Source organism: Falco cherrug, chromosome 1 (genome assembly GCF_023634085.1).
Source record: "Falco cherrug isolate bFalChe1 chromosome 1, bFalChe1.pri, whole genome shotgun sequence".
Taxonomy (NCBI): domain Eukaryota; kingdom Metazoa; phylum Chordata; class Aves; order Falconiformes; family Falconidae; genus Falco; species Falco cherrug.
Genome location: NC_073697.1, coordinates 18,090,747 through 18,108,438, shown reverse-complemented (window position 1 = coordinate 18,108,438; position 17,692 = coordinate 18,090,747). Strand labels below are relative to the sequence as shown.

General features: G+C 39.8%; 1 protein-coding gene across 7 annotated transcripts in view; it reads left to right on the top strand.

Annotated features, from left to right (window-relative positions):
* Nucleotides 1-17,692, top strand: part of PTPN13 (protein tyrosine phosphatase non-receptor type 13) — a 126,489-nt gene that overhangs the window by 92,126 nt on the left and 16,671 nt on the right. For 5 of the 7 annotated variants that reach the window (XM_055727792.1, XM_055727783.1, XM_055727788.1 and 2 more), the window contains 15 exons: nucleotides 854-910; nucleotides 2,529-2,621; nucleotides 3,915-4,022; nucleotides 4,765-4,896; nucleotides 5,287-5,753; nucleotides 6,728-6,871; nucleotides 8,706-8,799; nucleotides 9,609-9,694; nucleotides 10,554-10,716; nucleotides 11,631-11,845; nucleotides 11,935-12,033; nucleotides 13,520-13,881; nucleotides 14,076-14,250; nucleotides 15,587-15,745; nucleotides 17,435-17,606. In XM_055727792.1, the coding sequence (XP_055583767.1) occupies nucleotides 854-910; nucleotides 2,529-2,621; nucleotides 3,915-4,022; nucleotides 4,765-4,896; nucleotides 5,287-5,753; nucleotides 6,728-6,871; nucleotides 8,706-8,799; nucleotides 9,609-9,694; nucleotides 10,554-10,716; nucleotides 11,631-11,845; nucleotides 11,935-12,033; nucleotides 13,520-13,881; nucleotides 14,076-14,250; nucleotides 15,587-15,745; nucleotides 17,435-17,606 (2,526 nt within the window). The remainder of the gene's footprint in view (nucleotides 1-853; nucleotides 911-2,528; nucleotides 2,622-3,914; nucleotides 4,023-4,764; nucleotides 4,897-5,286; nucleotides 5,754-6,727; nucleotides 6,872-8,705; nucleotides 8,800-9,608; nucleotides 9,695-10,553; nucleotides 10,717-11,630; nucleotides 11,846-11,934; nucleotides 12,034-13,519; nucleotides 13,882-14,075; nucleotides 14,251-15,586; nucleotides 15,746-17,434; nucleotides 17,607-17,692) is intronic. The other 2 variants (XM_055727803.1, XM_055727812.1) reach the window with 1 other exon arrangement.

Genomic DNA, 17,692 nt, shown 5'->3' with positions numbered 1-17,692 from the left:
ATAAGCTACTGAACATTGAGATGAAGCATGCAGTTTCTGTAGTGACTGGTTACAGCCAAGTATTTATCCTATGCTTTTAGCTTTACAATTACTGTTATCACGTGCTTATCCATAATCTTCTGGACAGTGATTTTGATAAGGATCTTAGCTACGTGTCAGAAAGTTCTGCTGAATCACATTGCCTCTGCTGGGGGACATGCATTCTTTGCATGGTGAAACTCATCAGCTGAAATAGGTTTCGGAGGTTTGGAAAAGGCCAGGACTGCTTTCCTAAGAAGCTTGAATTATCTTACCTCATTTACTTTCTTAACTTATTATTTTATCCTCTTTAAAGTATGGCCATATTTGCTTGGCATTTATCATTCCAAATAAAATATGATTCTATATGCAAACCAATTTAAATAGAACTACTTGGTTCAAATTGCTTATTACTGCATCAACAACTTTACTATTATACAAAATCCTACAAGACTCCTCTTGTGTTTATTAGGTTGGGCATATTCATCCAATCTTACTAGAAAATACAGTCTTTTACTTACTTTCTTAAATATCTCTTCATTTTATTTGAAGTTGTTAACAGTGGTTGTAAAGGCCAAACCTCTGTCCTTTCTGTAATTCTTTGCCTTTGCATGAGCTGCCATCTCTCTAAACCTTGAACTACTGCCGAAGTACATGAGTAATTTGGATTTGCTAATCCAAACCTCCTTTCATGTTCATTAATTTTTAAATTAAGTAAATAACTGATATTATGAATGAGCTCATGTGTACTGTGTAAAGTCTGAAATACTTATTGATAGCTTTCATATTAAAAAAATATTGATAGCAATGTCTTATATTTCCATTCATGTCGCAGGTGTTACTATGAATACTTCAGGAAATCTTCTGACATCAACACTGTTGAAAGAGAGTGGTAAGCTGATAAATAATAGGCCCATAGAATTAATTCAGTCACTTTGTGAAGTACTTGACAAGTGCTTCACTGTTACACCTGTCCTGTTTATTTGCTGTTCTTAATACCTCTACCAGTTGGATAGGACCTTTTTCTAAATACAACTCCTAATTCTTCCTTTGGATTGCTTGCTGGGAGAGGTTTTGACATCTGTGAGTAATATTTTCAAATATTAATAGTATCTGTTCAGTTTGAGACTTGAAGGGTGCTAGTACCTAACATACCATGCTCTTTGAAGCTAATTTCCCTTACCTGTGAGGTTACCAGTTCTGTAGAACCTGAGAAGACTGTGTTTTCTATTTAGTTCTTTTACTCTTTAGGTTTGACTTCATTTTGTGGGGTCGCGACGGAGGGAAGACACAGTCACTCAATATGAGTGATCAGCAGACTTCGTTTATTGTCTCTTATGGTCATCTTTTATACCTTGTTATAATTAGCTCATACATATTACAAAAGTTAAGCTCATTATTGGTTAGTTGCCTAAATACCAAGCCCGCCCCTAGTTTCTCTTCTGGAGTTATCTGTTCCCACCTGCAACATTCTTTTCCCACCGTGATCTTCCTGTTACTGTGTAACAAGAACAGCCAAGGATAGTATATTTTTGCTTTACTTCAGATAAGCTGAAAGCATGTGCATTTTTGTCCAGCCAGCTGGACTATGTCTATGTGACCTTTTTCAGCTAGCTAGTTATCCACATTGTGGGAAGTTCCTTCTTCAGGTGGTGCAGTCTGTCATACTCACTTGCACAGTTTTCTGCTTGTACCAGTGTGTAGAGCTCACTAGGTTTCTACTGCTGTGGAATTGCATGTTCCACTGAAAGCAATAGTACCTCAGGCACTCCAGACCAAATGAGTTGTATCTTCTCTAGGTAGCAAATTCATGAGTTCGGACTTCCAATATGATGGCATTTCTCGCAGTTTCAGGAGATTGGGTTTTTTTGAACTCATGCTCCCTCTGTCTCAAGTGCCTGGGTCTGCTTCAGCCTGTTAGGAACCCTCAGGAGTCACATAAATTTATTGTGAAGGTGTTCAAATTTTGGAAGAGGCAGAATCAGCAGCCTGTGGAGTTGCAAATAGGGAAATAAATTTAAACAAGATAGGTTTTAGTAGATGTTTCTAATGTTGGCTGTTTTTTAATGAAGGACCACCATTAAGAGAACTTAATGAGTAACCTTTTAGTAACTTCATATAATAAGCTTCAGTTTCCCTTTTACCAACATACTTATGTCATGCCTACCTGAGCAGGGCATGTAAACACAGATCTAAATACTTTGCTGAACTGAGACTAATGAATTTGAAGATTCTAGGGCTCAGTTGTGTTGTGATTGCAACAGACTATGCTAGGTGCTTTTCTTCGGAGGAATAAAAGATTTTAACTGCTGAAGAAGGGAGTGAATTGTAATAGTGGTATTTTGGTTTTTTTTTTATTTGGGCACGGCCCGGAAGATGAAAGTTGGACCCACTAGTTCAGAACAGCTTTTCAGGTTATCAGAGAAGTAATCTTTCAAGTAGAATTTCAAGACAAACCTGAACAGAAGTATTTGGGGGTAGTGTCTTATCATGAAATGTTGGCTTTTCAGCTGACTCTCCGCAAACAACACAGAACAGAGTTGCCTCACCAGAAAGAGAGATCACTTTGGTGAACTTGAAAAAGGATGAAAAATTGGGCTTAGGTGAGTGGCTTTAAAATTGTTGTTGTCTTGTGTGTTCCTAGAAGCTAAAACCAAAAGTTTTCTGGTCTGTATTTAAGTATTTATTGTAGGACTGAGGAAAGCAGTGCTGGATTTCGAAGACTTTTACAATGCTGAAGCCTGGACTTACTTGGTATCACCTGCTGCTGATTTGTTGAGTGATGTTAAGCAAGTCTTTTTCTCAGTTTTTCCGTATTACAAGCGTAGGATAATATTTATATTGTGAACTAGTCATCCCAAAAGTTGGTTTATCTCTGTGTTCAGGTACAGGATTTTTGTCTATGTGGACACATCACAGCTGTGCCAGCTTGAAGGCTTTAAACAAACAAAAAAAGGACATTATAAAGCCATTATGGGCTTTTCTTACTCCTGTATCTTCAGATGGAATACTAATTTGAGGTTTAAGGCATCTGGAAGACAAGATATTTGCATTCCATTCCTCCTTCTATCACTGAGTTTTTTCATAAACCCACATAATTTTTCCCTGTATGAGTAATGAATAATTTGGTGTCAGTATTGTGCTTTAGAGAGGTTCTCTAAAGTGTCCTTAAGGACATTGTTCTATCATTCAAAATAGGACTGTTGTATAAATTTGAAGAGGGAGAAAAAGCCTACAAGAAATAATACTTAGTTGTTTACCCTGCACAGTAACTTAAGAGTTGACCAAAAAGGAAAGAAATTCGTATGAAGTCCACCATTTATTCTTTTTCTTCCTCATGCAGTCTGTGGTACTTTGCTGGTTTAGCTAGAATAGAGAAGAGCTAATATGTTCTGTTTTCATTTTTTTTCATCTTGAACATCGTTTCCAGATTGACCTGGTAGAATTAGCAGAAATAGATTAGAAGCCTTACAAGAAATCAGGGAGTTGAAAAACTCAGTTCTTAAGACCAGGGTCAAACATCTAGGTGAAGCATCTAACGGTGGAGAAAACCAGAATATTTTAAGTAAGAGAAAATAAATTTCATTTAATCAGTGAATGTTTGTTTTATGTCATCTGTGTGTGTGTTTCTCATGCTACAGTTGTCTTCTGTAGTCTTTGCTGGAGGGAAGTTTTCTGGGAAGCCAGTTAGACAGTCTGAATTGCTTGCTCAAAAGCAGAGAATGCAATAAAGCCTAATCAAAAAAGCTTTACTGTGTAGTCGTCTTTGAGATGTGTAGTTTTCTTTTACTTTACATTTGTTGGAATGACTAAGTTCGTGTCATATGGACGTGAATTGTATTAAGTTATGCCATGATCACTGACATTTTTTGCCTTCTTTGGGCTTTTTTTAATAGGCTTTCAAATAGTTGGCGGAGAGAAGACAGGGAAACTTGATCTGGGAATTTTTATTCATTCAGTTATTCCTGGAGGGCCAGCTGATTTGGAAGGATCTCTAAGACCAGGTGAATAGTGTCAATAACAAGAGGTGTATACATGAAAGGAAAGCCCAAACATGTAGTATTGTTTCCATCTATGGCTGTGGGCGTCAGTCCCAAACAATGCTGACCTTCAGTTACCTTCTGGATAATTTCTGAAAACTGGTGATGCTTCTTTGTTAAACTATATGAAAACAAAAGTAATTTGAATTAAAATAAAAATTATAAAGCTTGAAGTAGCAGAAAGTTGAAGTTATATATATAAGTAAGGGCTTTACTTACTATTGTCTCTCTACAGATGCTTTGTAATTTCAATATTTTAAAAATCCAGATCCATACTTTGATATTGGAAGAAGTGAATGTAACCATATGGCTGTGGGAAGAAAACTTTATTTACTGTCTGCTCTTTATCCCCTTCATTTTAGTCTGTGTCTTGAACTGACCTGCATGTTGCTTATTTCACTACTTGTTTTTTGCTTTTGCATCCGTTCTTACAGCAAAGGAGAAGGTAGAAACCATAATATAGAAAGGTTTGGCAGGTTTAAAAAGAGGAAATATTCATAACCAATTCTTGTGATCTGTTTTGGGTGGATTTTTTTGTTTGGTTTTTTTTTTTTTAGATTAGGGTTCTCTATTCCAGCATCACTGGAATTTTTAGTAATTTTTAATCAATGCATTGTGTAGAGATTTTCAGACCTGTACTCCACGTTCTCACTGATGGATAAAAATGTAGATGTTAGATTGTATCTGAACAAATCCTTTTGTGCAGGACACCGACTAATATCCATAAACAGTACAAGTTTAGAAGGCGTCAGCCACCATGCAGCATTAGAAATTCTGGAGAATGCACCTGAAGATGTGACACTTGTTATCTCTCAGCCCAAGGACAAGCTATCCAAAGGTACGGAGGGAAATACTCCTTATTATTAAAGAGCTGTTCTTTGAGTTTGAGCACACTGCCTTCTCTGACACCTTTTGTGAAGTACTTTCCATTTGTCTTTAAAATTACTAATGTAATCAACTGAGATAGCTGGAAAACATCATCCCAAACACTTCTTGTAAGCAACCCTAGCTAGTGTATGCTTGAAATTGTTTTCTGAGACTGAATGAAGAAGTGTTGTGGTAACCTTTGGTAATGTTACAGTAACACACCTGTTGCATTATAAATGGAAAGTGTTCTGCATAATATGAACAGGTAAGACCTTACATGGTGTAAGCTGAGAAATTTTTGTCATACTGCAGATAAGATGTTACCCAGCTACTGACGACTGTCTTGTCTCCTGGTTTTCAGCATCATCTAACGCTGCACACATCAGTAATGGAACCAGGGGTTATTTAAAGAGGCCATCATCAGTGCAGGACGATGAGGCAGAGTCCTCTTCAGAGGAACACAACTGGTCCCGAGGTCACCAGAGGCCTGTTTCAGGAAGCTTGTCTGGTTTGTCGGGAGGCAAGCGGGATGGAAGTGTGAGCTCCCAGGATTCAAGAACGGAAAGCGCCAGCCTGTCTCAGAGCCAGCCAGCCAGCTTCTTTGGCAAACGTGCAAGTGGTAGAATGCAGCAGGATCCTCAGCATTACAGTGATTCCCAGTCTGGGCTTTCTAAAATGAGTGAGAAGAGAAGATCCTCATCTGACAGTACTCGAGCAAAAAATAAAAGGCCTGGGGCAGTGGAGTCTGTGGACTATTCTGACCGAGGAGATTCTGACATGGATGAAGCAACTTATTCCAGCAGTCAGGAGCAACAGCCAGCTAAAAAGGCATAGTGTATTTCATATATTTCCCATCAGTATAATAGTAGTAATGAAACAACTGACTGCGAGTGTGAATAAGGTGAAAGGATGTGGGTGAAGGACAGCCTAGCCTGCAGCTTATCTTTCTAATGGCAAATGCTCATAGCTAATTTCTAAGTTTGGTGATTCTGTTCAAAATAAATGGAGAAAATCACTCCAATGACTTGAAACAACTTCCCAGCTTGGCAATGTGAAGAGGCGGCCATTTCTTACTAGAGGCAGGTTGTGCTTTGAGGTGAACATATAGTACATTTGTTGATCCTGTAGAAAACCTCTTTTTAATTCAATTGTCCAATATGATTATAGTCTAGTGACCACCCCTAGAGGTAAGTTTATTCAGCTGGCAGATGAATTGAGTTTTTCCTAGATAAGAGCAGTAGCGATGCATCTGAAGTGGGTAGCAGCAGAACTTGTATTTTGGGGATTTATCTAAACCATGGAAAATTCTTTGTAGTGAAGTTCAGCAGTGAGCTGTGCTCTGTTCAGACACAGCTTGCTGCTTCTTCTTTCTGAAAGTACACAATGGCAAGTACTACAGATTCCTAATTTGTAGTGATTCCTCTTTTCAGCTGATGGAGGTTATTCAAGCACGTTGTGACAGCCTCTGCAAATTAATCCAACAGACCCTAGGCTGCTGTAATACTGAAGTATTACAGTTTCTGTGTTCTGTGACCAACTCCTTTTGACAATCAAGACTCACTGCTGAAGGCCAAGCATATTTCTATGCTAAACCTGTTCAATAGCAGCAATGGAAGAGTTAAAGCAATGAGCCTTACGAATCTTACTAATTGGTACTTTGCCAGTGGAGGTGGACTCCTTTTAGCTGTATCTGACTCAAACACACTCTTTAGGGTCTTAACTGTAAATTTACGTTCTAATGGCAAATCATTCTCTCTGTTTTGTTTGTTTCTTTTTCTTCTTTTTTTTTTTTTTTAATAAAGGAATCTTCTTCAGCAAATACTGCAAACAAAATGAATTGTAAAAAGGTTACTGCAACACTTCTTAAACCTGGAGATATCTTTGAGGTTGAACTAGCCAAAAAAGATAACGGCTTGGGAATAAGTGTCACGGTACTGTTTGACAAGGTTTTTAGATGTTTTCTCTTTTTCTCTACTCCCAGCAACCCATTAAATTGCTAATTTACAAGGAAGCAAAACATCTAATAGCAGACACTGCTTTATGAGCAAAAAAAGCAAGATGGTCTTAGTCTCTTGCTGCCTAATAATGTGGCAGATTTACAAGGGAGAGAATTAAGAACTTCCTTGACAGGCATCACAGGCAGCGGAAGCAGTAGTGTTAATTAATGATGAGTATCTGTGCACATCCACACTCGTATACCATGTTCAGTGTTCTCCCCCTGCTGGATAAAAGGCAGAAAGTAAAAAACTACTTTAATCCAAGTAAGACCTGGCTGACACTGCTTTCTTGCAATACAAGACAAAATTGTGGTTTTAATGGACCAATTTATCTTCAGAATATAAAATTTTGAAGGTAGTTTACGTATAGGGCCTGCCATACTGCAGAGTGGCACTTCAGAGAAGAAGAGAATGATTTATAACTGAAATGCATGCATTTTTCACTGCTCCTTTTTTTGTATTGTGTTCAGAAATACATCTTGGTATTTTAATATACAAATATTACCTCTGCTTCATTGATCACCAGACTACACAGTAATTTGAAAAAGGAAAAGTTGCTTGAATTACAACAACAGAAGTCATTAGCTGCCGTTCAAAACTGGTGGCTTTTACTGGCTGTTTATACCTAAAACTAAGTTGGCTTTTTCCCAGATGTGGCCATACAGATAGGCGTGTAGGTAGAGTGCCAATTCGCAAGCTTAGCCCTGTTTTCATATGTATGGCTAAATTTTAAGAGGAGCTGAATGAAATTCTGTTATTTTGTCATCCCCGTCCCAGTCTGTTCAAAGTCATACTGCTTTATCAAGCTTGTAACTTGACAGAGCTGGGGGAACAAAGGTTCAGCAGGAGCTGGTTATTAAATAGCATCAAGCCTGCTGTATGCATGCATTGGCTTTGAAGAAAACGTCAGAAGATGCCAAGTGATGCAGAGATGTCCCTTAAAGGATGTCCAAGGGAAGGGTGACCGTTGACCTTTCCTTTTTTAACCTTCATTCTTCCCCTGCATTGCTGTCCTCTACAGTGGTGTGACAAGAGGTGTACAGTTAGCTCTGTGTTCTTAATTTTCACGTGTAGTTCTGTGTGTTTTGGGAGTGAATATTAATACACTGTTGCTCTCCCTCTTCCCTCCCAAGTTTCGGGAGAAGCACGGATAGTGCAGCAGTGAGCCAGAATCATACAGTCTTTTGGGCTGGAAAGGACCTTTAAAGATCATCTAGTCCAACGCCTCCCCCCCACCCCCCCCCCACCCCCCCCGCTCCCCCGTAATGGAACAAAAAGACTAAGGCCCTCCAAAAATAATTGAGCTTGAGCAGATTTTCAGCTTAGACCTTCAAACTTGTATGAGCTGAGAGAAAGTACCATGCCTTAGTTTCCTGCCACATCAGAGAAGGTGTGTTGAAGTAGGACACTGCATGGGTATGCATCTTCAGCTTTGGCATGCTGTGCTCTTGCACATCTCTGAGCTTTGGTATGCATGCAAGCATGTAAAGTCCAGCACAATGCAGACATATGTCTGCTGAAGGACATTTATTTGTTTTGGGTGCATTTGCATTGTGATGCATCATGTTTTTACAATCTTCCCACCCCAATTTCATTTGTAATAAATTGCATGACTGCAAAAACATGCTTTGTGTAACATTTTGGTTTTGATAGTTTGGCTGTTCTTTTTACATGCCAGTAGCCCAAATGCTTCCTGAGTACAGTTTTCCTCGTGTGACTATTTAATTACTAAGTATTCTAAGTGCAACAAGACTAATAAACCCTGTTTTTGCTTTCCATTTAGGGTGGTGTAAATACTAGCATAAGGCATGGTGGTATTTATGTGAAAGCAATTATTCCTAAGGGAGCCGCTGAAGCAGATGGCAGAATAGAAAAAGGTAGTACTTCAGTTCTTTCAGTTGGGACTCTTAAAGTGAAAAAAGGGTAGATAACTGTCTGTGGTGGACTGATGTGGCTAAACAGCTAGGAACTCTGCCTCCTTTCATTGTACCTTTTTCACTGGCAAGAAGGGCTGGGTTTTCCAAGCTCTACTGCATTTGCAGTTGTCATTTTAAATATTGCCTTGATACCTAATTCTGCAGATGGAGATCTAAAAAACATGTAGAACAACTGCAGAACCAACAGAAAACTGCAGAGACTGTTGAGGGGAAAACCAGAAGATAGACTGTAGCAGTATTTGGTTTTAGCCTAGTGCAGCGTGTGTTAATGGAGAACACTTCTCTGTTCCAGTCATGGAGAGAGAGGGCTTTGTATTATTTGTGGCCTTCTTGCTTATCATGCTGGGCAACTCAATACAGAAAATCACTGTAATTGTTATGGCTTTTCTTGTTTGTAAGCCAGGCCACATTCTTTATTGAAGCAAGAATTTCCACTGTAGACTAAGATAATAAAGAGTCTGAGCTTTGTGGCAGGCTATCATTCTGGTGGTTAACACTAGCTTTGACATGGGGTTAACCCCTAGAATTGTAGAATCATTTAGGTTGGAAAGGACCTTTAATTAAGATCATTGAGTCCAACCATATAGTTTAGTTGCAGAGTTCTGTTCTTGACTCAAGAGTGTGGAGGGAAGGGAAAATTTACTACAATAACTGTTCTTGTTAGCTGACACTTGAAGGTTTATATGCATCATATGCATTTTATAAATGAAGTTCTGCCTACTTTTTCTTAAATTATTAATCATTTGTAGGTGATCGTGTGCTTTCAGTCAATGGGATTAGTTTGGAAGGTGCTACCCATAAGCAAGCTGTTGAAACACTGAGAAACACTGGGCAGGTAAGCAGCTGCTAGTTCTCCTCCCATCTGTAGTAAACCAAATTGTGATGAGTGAAAAGAGGTAAATGAACCTGAAGGCTGGAGTTCTTCCCAGTGTCTTGGTTGCTTTAGATGTGCTTTCTCAGACTCCTTGGCTTCCTGGGCCTTGAGTCTCACTGCCCACCCTAGTGAAATTCTGGCTCTCTGTGCAGGTGAGAGATCTACATGGAACTGGTTTCTCCTTGTCCTTGGGCTTCGTAGGAAGGAAGCCCAGGTGTACAGGTTGGAAACCAGCTGTAGCAGCATGCTACAGATGGGTGCCAGATTTGAACCACTGAGGACACAAAGGGCCTCTGTACGTGCAGCTGCATTTGCATGCTGTATCAGTAGCTTGAGTCTTGGCCTTTTTGGGTAGCGCTTGATTCTGTCAATGGTGTCTCCTCGTTTAATAGTGCTGTTTATGGTGGCCCCTTCATATGTGGAAGTACATGCACACTTGAAAATAGCCAGTGAATGTACACGTTGAGAGCTGCTAAGGACTACTATTTGTGCTCACTTTATGAAGTGCTTTTAACTCTATTCCTTGTACGGATATGAAGATGACACTGACACTTCTTAACCCCCTCACAGCCTTACTGGAACAAGACACTTTCTTACTTTTGTGTTGGCAAGTATCTTCCAAGTCCATTAGTGTACTTTGTAGGTTGTCACTTAGAGCCCTTAAAATAAGGTACAGATGGAGGACATATGGGGAGGGAGATGTCTATAAAGTTTGCTGCTGTAAAACTTAGGATCCTGACAAGTTAGAAGGAAATGTAGTCTAGGCTGTGCCATCTCCGTGACCGCTGCCAATTAACTGGAGAATGTTTCTTCTCCTTAGGTGGTGCATCTGCTGTTGGAAAAAGGTCAGCTTTCAGTGGCCAAGGTTCATGCTCCAGTAACACCACAATGCACGCTTCCAAATCAGGTGGTGCAGTGTGAGCCGCAGGAAATACCAGCAACAAAATCTACAAATGCCAAAGATTACAGCTTTGTCACTGCAGGTCAGCTCACACAGAACAATTTTCTGAACTTTCAAAGCATCCTTTAGTTTTTATAATATTTTTCTTCAAATCTACTGTAGAATAGAAAGACAGACAGGAGAAAGAGCAGGTATGATTCTATACTGAGCCTCTGCATGTAATGCAGTCTCTTCCTTTTTGTGCTGTTGCTTTTTTTTCTTAAGATTTCCATTCACATCTTGGTAATAATTGTTTAGTTACTGTTAACTGTTTTCTCTCTCACTGTTACTTGTTTCCCAGTTTCACCAGCCTTGCAGGCCAGGGCTGTAGCAATGTTGAAGTAAAAGGGATGTTGCTATCTCCGGTGTTGCTAGGGACTGTCAAGGGGAGGTTACGATACTCATATATGAATGAGAGCTTCTGTAGGGCCTCCTGTTCCTGTCTAGGTGAGGGAGGACATCAACAGCTGGATGAAGAGGGATTTATGTAGCTGACTAGAGGCTGGCATATTTCAGCTTCTTTTGCTGCAGACCTGTGAAAGTGGAGGGAAACCTATCCAGATGGGGAAAGCACAGCAGATACTTTTTGGTCTTCCTGCATGGGACTTATTCTGTCTGCCAGGCATTCCAGTTGCTGCTCTTACTAATGCCTAATTGGTGGCCAGAAAGGTGGTGTCACTCTGCTTTAACAGGCTTCTTAACGGACTTCCTGGGGAACAGTGTTTTGGAAATACGTTGGCTTTCTGTGTAGTGTGGATGTTGTCAGGGGAAGTCAGCAGACAGCTTTTTGTCCTCTTTAACTTGGAGGGATCTTTTATATAATGCTTGTGCTCAGTGAAGTAGAAGAACCCTGTGAAGGCGAGAGTGCGTGTTCTCATGTCTGGAGTAAGAGCATCAGCAACTTCTTTTCATAGCCAGTGTGCTGTAGGAAATAATAAGTTAATGTTTCTTTTGCAGAGAACACATTTGAGGTAAAGCTGTTGAAGAACAGCTCAGGCCTTGGGTTCAGTTTCTGCCGTGAAGACAACCTTACCCCGGAGCAGCTGGGCTCAACTATTGTGAGGGTGAAAAAGCTCTTCCCTGGGCAGCCTGCCGCAGAATGTGGGCAGATAGAAATTGGGGACGTAATTCTGAAAGTGAATGGGGCATCACTAAAGGGTTTATCCCAGCAGGTTTGTATTTTAGTAGTGAAACTCATGCTGTGGTAGTCCTGCAAGTCTTGGGGGTCTGCATCTAATAATGAATCCCACTGTGGCCACAGGAAGTCATCTCTGCTCTGAGGGGAACATCTCCAGAAGTCTCTCTTCTCCTTTGTCGGCCACCATCTGGTATACTACCAGACATCGATCCTTCTTTGTTGGTAAGGTGTATGGCATATGGTATTATTTTTTTTAAAACTGTGATTTGAAGGTTCATTTATTTGATCTGGTGGGTGTGTTAGTTACATGCAAGATGCAGATGAAAAGGTGGGGAGGGTGGTCACAGAAACGTGGTTCTTACAGTAAATCCCTCAGGAGCGTACTAAGCATTTTGTGAAAATGTGAAAAGAATGCAGGGCTTTAGTTATTTTTTTTTTCCCTCCATTCTGTGTCTTAAGACATTGGAAATTGGCTTAATACGCTGTTTCTGTGGTGCAGGTTTCTTTGCAGCCCAATGGTTTGAAGCTGATCTCAAATAGAAATCAGGTATTTCTGTAATGTATATGAAGAATATTCTGTGAAACACCAATTTGCCTAGTTTGGTGCATGTAAAACCAGGGAAAAGATTGCCATATTTACTGGAAGTTAGAGGTGTCCCAAAGAATATTTTCAAAACGCTTCAATAAGTAAATCAAAATAATAGAAGGCCATTTTAGGATACTTGGAAGAAGTGGAAATTAAATGTGTTTCAGCAAAAGGGAGGGAATTTGCCTGAAAAGTAAGCTTTCCATAAGACAGAAAAGTGTAAACCTAATGGAGACAAGTTTTGATGTTATTTTAATATAATTTTCAAACAAGAAAAAAGCTTTCAAGTTTGATGATAGAAACTTAAATGTACAAATACAAATTTAGGTTAGGTTAAATTAGATAAGCACCTGAAAAAACTAATAATACAAGTAACTAGTTCTGTAATTAACCTGTATGTAATATGGAATAACTTTAATAAAAGTGCATATATTAAAAGAAGGGAAAAACCAATAAAATATGAACAATTTTTGTTTATAACATTATCACAGATTGGTGTGTTCATGAGCACAAGAATTTGGCCATAAAAGCATAAATGAAGCTTTTAAACTTAGTGTGTCTGTTAGCTGACATAATTCTTGGGAATATGTGATTATTGGCAAAACTGGTCTTCATTCTGACGGGAGTTAAGAACTTGGCTGAACAGTTTCAGTTTGGCATAAATTGTCATAGTTTGTAATCTGTTCTGTAGCTTTTTGTTTGAAAGCTTCCCTTTTTTCCTCCTGTGTGAGATTAGTTTGACTTCAGTTGCACTGTGTTCTGATTGGAAGGGATTCTGTGGTAATTGCCTGGATGACTTCTGGGCATAGCTTAAAGCCATCTGTCTGTAGGTTCTCCAAGGCTAAAGCCAAGAGAAGATTTGTTTTCCTTAGATGAATTTGGAGTTCTACTTTAGAAGTATATGTTTCAAAGTTTTGCACACTTTGTATTGGCCAAGTTGCATTGAATTTGGTGAAATTGTTTTCTATTTCACCATTATTTCTATGATACGTTTACACAATTGAGGCAACGTCTAAATGTTGCTACTGACTAATTGCTCTTGGTAATTTTATGCAGTCTTAGCAACTTTCTTTTGTCATCAAAACTGGAGTTTGATGAATTAAATGTCCTTGCTCTCTGTAGACTCCCATCCATTCACCCCAACAAGTGTTTCCAGATGTCAGCAGAGAAGTTTCTGGTCCGCCAAACGGAGAACAAGGTGACAGTTCAGATGAAAATGAAACTACTGATCTGAGCAAGAAGAGGCTAAAATCTCCCTCTAGAAGAGACAGTTACAGTGAGAGCAGCAGGAGCGGTGATGAGGAGGTGATAAACTCACCAGCACAGGTGGGCCTTGGATGGAGTTCTGCGCTATACCAAACCTCAGATGAAGCTATGACACAGGCATACAGTCAGTATGAGGCGCACAGTGGTCAGGAGGAGGCTGTTCGCACCATCTTAAACTCTGATCAAGAGACTCCTACAAAGTTAGAGCTTGAGGACAGGTATGTTGTTTATAATGATCCTCATAAAACTGCCAAAGGTTTTTACAAAAATAGTTTATTGTACCTATTCATAGAAATACTTCTTTGTTTTGCTTTGTAGGTTTGCATAAAGTCAGTATTGGCCCATATAGTCATTTATGGGTGACAGCCACATTGTACAAGCTGATCCTTGTTTTTTGCTTGCTTATCCGTAGTGATCTGCCTTTGGATTTGCCATTGATCCCAGCCTGTAGAACTGTTCCTGATGTTACCACATCCGTTTTAATAAATGACTGTTATGCTACTTCTGCTTCTGAGCTGACTCCGCACCTGGGAGGAATGGATTCATTACTCAGCCAGCTGGAAAAAAATGCTGAAGAATATGAGCCAGTAATTTACTATTTCTTTCAGTAGCATAAATGTACCTACTGTTGTAGCCATCTAGAAGTTTTAGCCATGGTATCGGGAGTGACTGTATAGGAGTTAGGCATATTAATTTACAGATGAGATAGCTGTAGGTTATGCTTGCACTAACCTGGGCAAGTGCCTTATACATGGCACACATACATGTGCAAATTGTAACCAGTGAACTGCAGCTGCTGATACAAATGTCTGCAGGCCTTTTGTGTCTGAGCTCTTGAGGAGTTGATACATTTCCCTCTGTGAATGTGGAGGCGTTCATGTGTATGTAGGTAGCTGTGTATATGTCTTATTTCATGTGTCATTTCAGCCTGGAAAATGTGGCATTAAATATTTACCTACCTCTAAACCATGTACTCAGAGGAAGCTTAAACAGCAGATATCTTGCTTCTGTCCTTTTAGTTTTCTATGTGGTTGTTCTGAGATTGGAGGATAAATTGGGCAGCAGGGACATCAAGAGACCCTGTTGTTTGTTGCATTTATTTGTATGGATCCTAAAGAATTACTGCTGCTCTGCTGCAAAATGCAGCAGATTTTTGAGACTCTTCTGAGAGAGCTTCTTGCCACCCCAGAAATGTCTTGTGTATCAGAAGGGACTTCTCCTTCCATACACTCACATAATCCATTCACAGGTTGAAAAAAATGAAAATTGAGCCTTGGTATGTCTCAGTTGTGGGGGTCTTTCAAGTTACAAAGCTATTTTAGCTCATACTCCATTTTGAGAAGGAACAAACTGTCCTTTTCTTAGTCTCTTCTTCAGAAGTTTTTCTCAAATCTTCCTCTGGTGCTCTGTGAATTTCTATACAAATGAGGCAGATACGTATCTTTCAAAACAAAATTAATGAAAACTAAAATAGGCAAAACTTGTCCGTGTCTTTGGTTCCGAGAAAAGCTATGGTATTGTATCTCATTGTAGGAATATAGGTGCACCTACTTTCTTCAGTTGAATAATTCCTGATGCATTGTCTTTTTGGAAAAATATTGAGCCTTTTTTATGTGTGACAGCTAGTTGAGGGTAAAATAAGGTGTCAGTTTTGGTGTTACCTTCACAATTTTGTTTAGATTGTAGGCTTTTGGCCCAAGGTTAATTTCATGCAAAATAGTAGTCTGTCTGAATTCATTAGAGGTGCTTGCTTGAAGCAGCTAAGCTGAGCCTGCTAAGATACATCTTGGTACTGTCTGGGCTTGTGTTCCACTCTAAACCAATAGGTAAATCAGTTGTCTGTTTCTGACTGTCTTAAATTCAGTAAATCCCTCAAATTGCTTCTGTTTGCCTGTGTTGTAAAGTGCTGTTTTCTTCCCCTAGGAAGTAGAGCTCCGAGTCACTATGGCAAAGTCAGAAAAGGGTAGTCTGGGTTTTACAGTGACCAAAGGTAACGATAACGTTGGGTGCTACATACACGACATTGTTCAGGATCCTGCCAAAAGTGATGGGAGACTGCGACCTGGAGACCGACTGATAAAAGTGAGAATATTAATGTTTTCAGATGCAGGAAGAGGACAACTTTTAAGTCAAAAAAAAAAAAAAAAGAAACAAAGAAAACTCTGTGGGCCAAAGTAGATATGGTTAAAGGAACAAAGGCATGAAGCTTCTGAGAGGCATAATTTGATAGCAATTAGACAAAAGAAATACAAGTATGAAAACATGTGAGAGGATTGCTGAAGGGAGTTATGGTATGTCTGACAGCTAAGCATGTGTGCAACCCCTATTCATGATGGCAAAAAATGCTTTCAAGGGAAAAGCATTCATTGATTAAGTAAGAGGGTCGCAAAGTATGTGGAGGGGTGGTTGATGAAATAAATCTATGGCTAGCATGTTGTTAGGAAATGAATTTTAAAAGATTTGCTGTAGAAGAGTTTGCCAGGTACATATCACGTAGTACAGATGTTCATCATAGAATCATAAAATAGTTTGGGTTGGAAGGGACCTTTTAAATGTCATCTAGTACAGTGCCCCTGCAATGAGCAGGGACATCTTCAACTAATCAGGTTGCTCAGAGCCCTGTCCAGCTTGACCTTTAATGTTTCCAGGGATGGGGCACCTACCACCTCTCTGGGCAATGTGTTTCAGTGTTTCCCGCCCTCATTATAAAAAACGTATTCCTTATACCTAGTCTGAATCTACGCTGTTTTATTTTAAAACCATTACCCCTTGTCCTATCGCTACAGGCCCTACTAAATACTCTGTCTCCACCTATCTTCTAAGCCCCCTTTAAGTATTGAAAGGATGCAATAAGGTCTCCCTGGAGCCTTCTCTTCTTCAGGCTAAACAATCCCAACTCTCAGTGTTTCCTCATAGGAGAGGTGCTCCATCCCTCTGATATTTTTGTGGCCCTCCTCTGGACCAGCTCCGACAGGTCCACATCTTTCCTGTGCTGAGGACTCTGGAGCTGTATGCAGTATTCCAAGTGGGGTCTCACCAGAGCAGAGGTGAGGGTGCAGAATCACCTCCCTCAACCTGCTGGCCGTGCTTTCAAATCCTTCTCTGCAGGGTCCCTTCATCCCCCAGCCTGTGTTGATACCAGGGGATGCCCCGACCCAGGCAGAACCTTGCACTTGGCATTGTTGAACCTCAAGATGTTCATGTGGGCCCACTTCTCAAGCTTGTCCAGGTCCCTCTAAAATGGCATCCTGTCCCTTACAGTATAAGTTTCTGATCAACTGAAAACTTGCATTTAGGCTTGCAGGGACTGTGAGCAATAGTAACCAAGTGCATAACACAGAGCATGTGAGTCATTGCTAGATCAGGACACTAAAGCGCTGCTAAATACTATTAAACCTTAATGTAAGTTAGGCAAATACAAGTCAGATTGGATTAGGTTGTGAGTCAGACTTCAGGTGTTGGCCTCTGCAGTTTCAGCATTCAATTTTTTTAAATGGGAGCAGTAAAATAATATACTACTTGAGATTGTTTAATGTTTTGTCATTTGGACACTAAACTTGTTTCTTCACTTGCAAACGTTCAGTTACATTTATGTGTTCTTTCTCCCTGGGTAAGTATTATGAACTGCAACTGCTGTTGATAAACCATCTACTCTTTTGTCCTTGAATGTCACATGCCAACAATAGGAACAGTAATAAATGCTTCTGCAGTAATGCTAACTGTTCTACTTGGAACCTAACAAGGACATCTTTGTTGCTTTTATTTTCGCAGGTTAATGACATTGATGTCACTAACATGAGTCATACTGATGCAGTAAACTTTCTCCGTGCTGCCCCAAAGACTGTAAGATTAGTGCTAGGCCGTGTTTTGGAGTTACCCAAGATGCCAGTGTTGCCTCATTTACTGCCTGATATTACACTAATGTGCCATAAGGAGGAGCTAGGTAACACAGAAATATACTGCTTTTTGCTCTAAAGCAGGTTTTTTCCCCTTCAGTTATGCAGAAAGAACTTGACTTTTATCCCCCAC